Here is a 7,348-nt window from a genome sequence, read left to right as displayed (position 1 = left end):
ATTCGAGAATATAATTAAAATTCACTTCGATGACAATAATTTGTTTCATAAAAATATCATCACGAATTTACAGATGAATCGTTATTTTTTTAAATAATAATGCATTATTAATAATAGTATCCATTATGTTTACAAGTATACTCTTTAATTTTTTGTCAGTGTAGCTTAGATAACTGTATAGTCTAAATGTCAAGAAAAATGTTCTACTTCCAGTTGCAGTTATGGGCTATCAAAGTCATGGCAGAGTCATCGGCTCCCATCTCAAGCCGGTCTCTTCCTCCGGGTTTCATTCTTAGTACTGCCACGTCTGCATACCAGATTGAGGGAGCCTGGAACGAAGATGGTATGGGAATAAAATATTTTCAAAACACCAATACATATTTTATTTTAAAATTTTCTCTATTGATCTGACATGCATGGATGCTTTAATAGTGTTATCTTCGTTCTATTTTAGTATTGGAATTATATTCCGTTCACGTTGTATCTAAATATAATAATTAATTACTCTATACTCCATAGTAAATAAATGGTACAATTTGGATCCTTCGCTATCATTTACATAACAGCATCAATATGTATTCATCCTGAAAAATATGGGGTTATTGTGAACTATCAGGTAGATTTCATATAGATCTGCCTATTGTGTTTGCATTCCTTATGGCAAAATTTTCCGGAGAATTTTTTGCAGTTTTTCCATTAACTGTATAATCCGAAAATGTATATTCGTTAGTTCGTTAGTCACTGTTAAACAATAAAGACTTTCAAAATTATGGCATCCGCATTCGAGCACAAATTTTAATCCAATTAATTCCTAACATAGACCCAAAACTTTACATTATTTAAATATATATTAAGTAATTTTACACAACTTTTATGTAGGCTACTGCTTTAAATGCCTAGTATGGTTTCACGATAATACTCATTCACAGTTTGGATGAAGAATGGTGTTATATATCAGTTAATTTGCACTTAATTTTAGGTCGTTTACAATTATCTACATTCCTTGGTGTTGTAGAGCTGAAGTTATAGAACTATCCAAGTATACCTATATAAGGGAATATGTTTATAAATTTCAAATTAACTGTAACTTAATCAAGTCCACGTTTTACAAAGAAATGTATATGCTTATAACAACTTTCTTCTGTTAATGTTTAAAGATTATGGAGTTTGTAAATGTTTGAAAGTGGCACGATTATATTAACATGCCAAAATTGAGAGTAGTTGTTGCCATCAGTGTTGTGAAAATTAAACATCTAAACTGACAAAGCGTCTTCAGTTTGACATTTAGAGATGACGGCCATATGTGAAATTGTACCTTTCTTCAGACTGTACCGGAAGGGATATTGGCACATGGTTAGGGATGGGGTACAGAAAAATATCAACTTTACTACAACCGTGGTTGACTATTTCTGGCGTCTTTGTGAATAAACTTATGAAATGTTGATAATTTATTACTTTTAGCTCTGAAGCAATAAAAACATCGGATTTGAAAATAAATATTAATTTTCTAATGTTTAAACATACAAATAAATTTTATGCGAATTGATAATTTAGATAATATATGTCCAAAAGCTTTATAAATGTAATCGTTCAACATTGGCAAAATTGCAATAATACTACGAAATCGTAATTCTTTTTTAAAGATCCGTGAACATTGTGATAAAAACCACTAGTTTTAACGACAATGTTGTAATTTTCATTTTTATGGAGAATTAATGGAGTAATTAATGTTCTGCTATATAACCCAATGTTAAAGTTTTCGGGTCAGTTCCTATAGTGTCTTAAATTTATGGTTTTCAAATTCTTCCAAAATAAGCCATCAGTTTGGCATAATTCCCCTTTATGCGTTATGTCTCTATACGTAGTGTTTATGAAAAACAGTAGTTTATTTTTTTGAGAAGAAAACATTTCCGTAATTTAATTCAAAACTACCAGTGTATTCAAAAAGGAAATCTCTGTACTGCTCTCATTTGAAATCTAACTGGCTAATAGAAAAAGACAGCGAAATTTATTAATTGATACTTAATTTAAAGAAGAAAACATTTAACAGAGAAGCTTCGATGACAAACATTATCCAGTGTGTCAGCAAAATGCTTATTTTAGTTAAAAGGTTTACTTCTTGCAATTTTATGTTTGCGTAGTTTCACACACAAACGTTTTTTAAAGTGCTTGGAATCCACAAATTTAGTTTGTTACTCTGCCATAAGAGAGACAATCATTAAGAAGGTTACTTTATTGGATAGATATAAATAAGACAATAAACTAAACAATCACAAAAAATAAGAAGGTTGCCACGTGACAGATTTAAAAGGCAAGTGTTATATATTAACGCACGTAAATTAAATTAATACGCAATTATATAAGAATTCAGATATTAGATGCCACATCTCAATATGTTTAATTGTAATACTGAGATACATGAGTATTAATCAATTGAACTTATTGGTCTCCATTAAATTATAATACAAATTACATGAGGTATAGTACATAAAGTATAGGTATAATTGATCCTTTAAACAGATTGGTTTTATATAATGTGTTTCTGTTTAGAACGAAGTCCGAAAACTCAATCTGTATAGAGAGTGTTCCGTGTGTACAACAAAGTAAGACAACAATTCAATTTTGAATATTTGTCTAAAAGTTGTTTGTATTTGTATTCTGTCTGTGTATGATTCACTGTTTTATTAACTTATTTAACATAATTAAATGTAATTTGTAATATTTTGTCATTTTCAAACTCAAAATATGAGAAATTTTCAACTTTTAACACCAGGTTTCATATAATTTGAAGATGTTTACTATTGGACAGCATGTTAATAAAATATGACTAATTCAATAATCAAGCCGATAAAATAAAATTTATCAAAATCTGTCAATAATTGACTGAGATATTGCCTTTTTCAAAATAATCTATAAAGTATTTTTAAATCTTAATAATCGTTTAGCAAAACACACATAATTTGAAGCCGAATGCTTTTCTTACCAGTTCTTTCGGTAAATTTTGGAATAGTAGCAATGGTCTAGGGATAAACGGGAGTACACAGGACCGTGAAAATTAAAACTTTTTGAGTGCAATGTCTAAACAAAAAATCTTGTTTGTTTGTACCCTTAATATTTTTCTTCGTATTCTTTCATAATTTGTAATAGGTGGTAAGCTTCAACTGGAAACCACCAGCTCCTGTTACTGTCAGTAAATAGAAATTAAAACGAGAGAAAACGCACTGTGATCCAAAATTTAGTTGTGTTTATGTTTTGGATGAAACAACTAAATATAGTTTTTATTTAATAAACATAGCTCCGAATGTATCAAACCAATCAGAGAATTCAACAAACTTGATTTTTGAACTCTCTTTGTTTGAAATTGAGTTTGGGTTTCGAATACTTTGAACTCTTATCATAACTTGTACATCTCATGATCACACTAGAACCATGCCTTAAATGTTTCCTTATTTAAAATTAATTTCTGCATTTTATGTGAATTATATTCATTTAACCCTATCAAACTATATAAATATATTGCTCAACAGTTAAATACAACTAGAAATCTTTGCGTACCAAACAGTGCTAGAATTCTCATAGATTTTTTTGTTATATAAATTTTGTTTTCAATATATTCATTCATGCTTATAGGTAAGGGTGAGAATATTTGGGACCGCTTCACCCACACTCGGCCACAACAGATAGAGGATGGATCTAACGGTGACGTGGCGTGCGACTCTTACCACAAGTACAAGGAAGATGTGAGGATCATCAAGGAGACTGGTGTGAGTAAGGTGCATCCTTTAGATTTTAAGGAATTATACGAACGTTAATAACACAGTAATATTCCTTACCTAGTAAGCCGTAATGGTACATAAATAGTATTTTAACGTGTTCAAGTGATTTCATCTGAACTTAAATACTTGAAGATTATGACTTTCTAGTGGCAGAGTACATATTGTCAATATTTATTTATTTTCCATTTATTATATATAACTGTTAGATTTGAATGAAGCAAAATGCGCATTGGTTTGAAAATGTCCTCTTAGTTTTTGAATTTACTTAAAATCTATGTGTCACCTGTTACTTTTGATTTGTAGGTTAGCTTCTGTTAGCTAATGATAAGTATTTTTGTTTGTTATGGACAAACAATATTATTCCACCCAGCAGGGATCACTTCTGGCTGGTTTATAAATGATACAAAGCTTCTTACAGGACTAAGTGCAATTTATAAGCTTCTTGTTATAAGAGAACAAAAAAAGCAATATTATTCTCATGCTATTCGTCGTTTATTCTTTTCAACATAACGATTCTCAAATTTGTATATGAGTTGAATGCTCCACTTAGTCCACTAGAATATAACCAACATTCAGGGAATTAATTTATTTATGCACTAATAATTTTTATTTCCCAAACCATTCTTTCAGTTCGAAATGTACAGATTCTCAATCTCGTGGAGTCGAGTGCTCCCCACAGGGTACGTGGATACAATCAACAAGCCTGGGGTTGACTATTACCATCGTCTGATAGACGAGTTGCTGGCCAACGGGATTCAGCCGATGGTAAGACAACATGTCATATTTTAAATTCATATTTCAAATCGATTAATAAAAAAATATTATAGAGTTATTAATAACTGTTATCAGGTGACACTGTACCATTGGGATCTACCTCAACCCCTACAGGAAATAGGAGGTTGGACAAACAGTGCCATGGCAGACTACTTCGCTGATTACGCTAACATTATATTTAGAGAATATGGTGAAAAGGTGAGTCGGAATAAAAAGTGTGTATTTTGAAACTGTTCAATCTATAATATAGGATTATTTAAAACTATTCCTTTAAGGAATATTTTTTCATACGTGATTGTATAGCATGTTCTGAGGCAGTAAGTGATAAAATGAACGCTTTTAATTATTGAAGCGTAGTAGTAACGTGGACGAACTGATATAATCGCAGCACAATACCAAGAAAAGCGGGGAGCGAAGTCCACTCAGGTTTTTTAGGGTGGTGGTAATTGGGTTCTCTCAGCGTTAAAAACCATTCTTCGAACTATAGATAACTACTTGACCCATCGTTTTTTCTGAAAATACCTCCACAATGCTCAAACCACCACTTGAAATGATCTCTGACAGATAAATATGAGTTTAGCAACGGGATTTTGGCAGCTAAGACTATAATAAACTCGAATTACTTGTGGTTCTATATTTTATTTTATTCCCTTACTGTCATTGGTTATTAAAATTTTTATTTATTTATTTCAACGGTACAACACCAATTTTACAAATATTACTAGTAGATCCAAATGACACCAACAATAGATAATAAGTATACAATAAAAACAAAACAATAAACAAACAAAACAATATCAAAGTATTTTAACAGATAGGAATTAATTGTAAAACAGAGACTACATAGCTCATGTACCACGCATCACTTCCAGTCTCTCAGGAAACCAATAGCTATCCGTCCGGAAAGAAGAATTCCCCAAGAAAAATTGACGGAAGTAGAAGCCGCTTCGCCAGTCCTCAGGAGTCTGGATATGCCGTGGTTTTGAGTATAGTTAGTTGGCTGGAAACGCCTACTGAGAACTGACTTCGAGCGAGTCCCTCTCGGCACAGTGAAAGTCACAGCTCCCAGCAGGTCAGGACAGTCTATATCGCCTTTGACCAGCCCTCGCAGAAAGTTGAGGTCTTGATAAGCCCGCCGCAAAAAGAGTGGTTGGATGTTGAACAGTTCCTCCACGGTGTGGATTGGGGTCTCCATGTACTGATACCCAAGCCTTGTTCCCAGAGCTCTGATGAAGCGGACTTGCACTCTGTTGAGCATTTCAATGTGAAAGGCTTGATGAGGTGACCAAACAAGACAACAGTACTCCAGCAAAGGAGGAACTATGGTTTTATAAAGAATAACAAGAGTATGGGGAGATCTGAGTTCTTTAGTAGAGCGGAGGACAAAACCAAGAAAGGGAAGAAGCTTTTGAGGAAATGTGTTGGAGATGAGGAAAAGGAGATAAGGAAGGAGCAGTGATGACACCCAGATCCCTCACCTCATCAACCGTCTTCAGCTTGTTCTCATTGATTGCGTAGCCATAAAAGAAAACCACTTCACTGCGACTGAAGTGCATCACGACGCACTTTTTGGATTCAGCTCCATTGTATTCACCTCACACCACTTGCATATACTATCAATGGAACGCTGGAGTTCATCTTGATCAAATGAAGAAGTGACGCTGTTAAACAGCTTGATATCGTCAACAAAGAGAAGGAAACGAAAGTGGTAAAACTGTTGAGAAACAACAATTCGTGGCTAAACTCAGCCTACGTATCATCAAAAATTACACTCTTTCTTTTATATTAGGCAAACAAATCTGTATACATGTTAGCTCATAGAGTTGGTTATTACACAATGGAGACGTACGATACCAGACTTTAATGGGTATTCTGATATTCCACTACTTAACATCTACTAACTAATTCAAAATAAACTAACATGTTTAACAGGTGAAGTGGTGGATTACAATAAACGAAATGGATCTGATCGTACGCGGTTATGGAGAGTCAGACTCGCTTGCACCAGGTCTACCAATGAATGAAGTTACGGTGTACCAGGCGGCGTATAACTTGGTGCGGGCCCACGCCAAGGCGTATCGCCTCTACGAAGCTACCTACAAACCCTCACAGAAAGGTACAAACCCTCACGTTATAACTGGTGGATAATTGTTTCAATTACAAAATTTATTTTAAAATTAGCGAAATTTAGTTAAAACTTTATCGAAACTTCTTTTTTGGCAAATCTGTAGGTAATTTATATTTTATGTCCGCTTTGCATTCGTAGAAATTCAAATAAAAAATCATTACATTTTAAAACATTGTGGGAATAGTTATTAATCATACTGATTATATTGTTCAAATAATATTTATAAGCGTTCAATTATATACTCTAATTTCCAAAGCTTCCGTAATCGAATTAAAGTAGGCGTTCCGCTAATCATCAATTAAATTAATTGATTATTTCTCAAATTAAATCGTTCATACTAGTTTTTTTCTACTTCGGTGTAAATCATCAATTTCAAATCATTATTTAGTAAAAAAAAATATACTTTTTAATTTAAAAGTTTTGTTACGGAACTAGTATAAATTAGCCTACTGTTTCTAGAACAACTTACTTTTACAAAACGTAAGGTTTATAGGGCCAGTGGCCTAATGGGGTATACAATTATGTTATTATATTTGATTATACTATCTAATTAAAATAACAAAAACAAACAACGGAGTAGTACACTAACCGTCTTAACATAACCAAAGAAATACATTACAGATGGACAAGAAGACGGACGTACTGAACCAAAACCAAATATCAATTTTAT

General features: G+C 32.7%; 1 protein-coding gene across 1 annotated transcript in view; it reads left to right on the top strand.

Moving 5' to 3' along the window:
* The first annotated feature begins 219 nt into the window (after nucleotides 1–219).
* Nucleotides 220–7,348, top strand: part of LOC124355701 (myrosinase 1-like) — a 48,995-nt gene continuing 41,866 nt past the window's right edge. Inside the window, exons 1-5 of the mRNA XM_046806859.1 lie at nucleotides 220–343; nucleotides 3,631–3,764; nucleotides 4,407–4,541; nucleotides 4,626–4,748; nucleotides 6,483–6,666. Coding sequence (XP_046662815.1) covers nucleotides 238–343; nucleotides 3,631–3,764; nucleotides 4,407–4,541; nucleotides 4,626–4,748; nucleotides 6,483–6,666 — 682 coding nt within the window. The 5' untranslated portion in view covers nucleotides 220–237. The remainder of the gene's footprint in view (nucleotides 344–3,630; nucleotides 3,765–4,406; nucleotides 4,542–4,625; nucleotides 4,749–6,482; nucleotides 6,667–7,348) is intronic.

The sequence above is a fragment of the Homalodisca vitripennis genome, chromosome 2 (assembly GCF_021130785.1).
Source record: "Homalodisca vitripennis isolate AUS2020 chromosome 2, UT_GWSS_2.1, whole genome shotgun sequence".
Classification (NCBI taxonomy): domain Eukaryota; kingdom Metazoa; phylum Arthropoda; class Insecta; order Hemiptera; family Cicadellidae; genus Homalodisca; species Homalodisca vitripennis.
The sequence above is the reverse complement of the archived record's forward strand: the minus strand, read 5'-3'. Positions and strand labels throughout refer to the sequence as shown.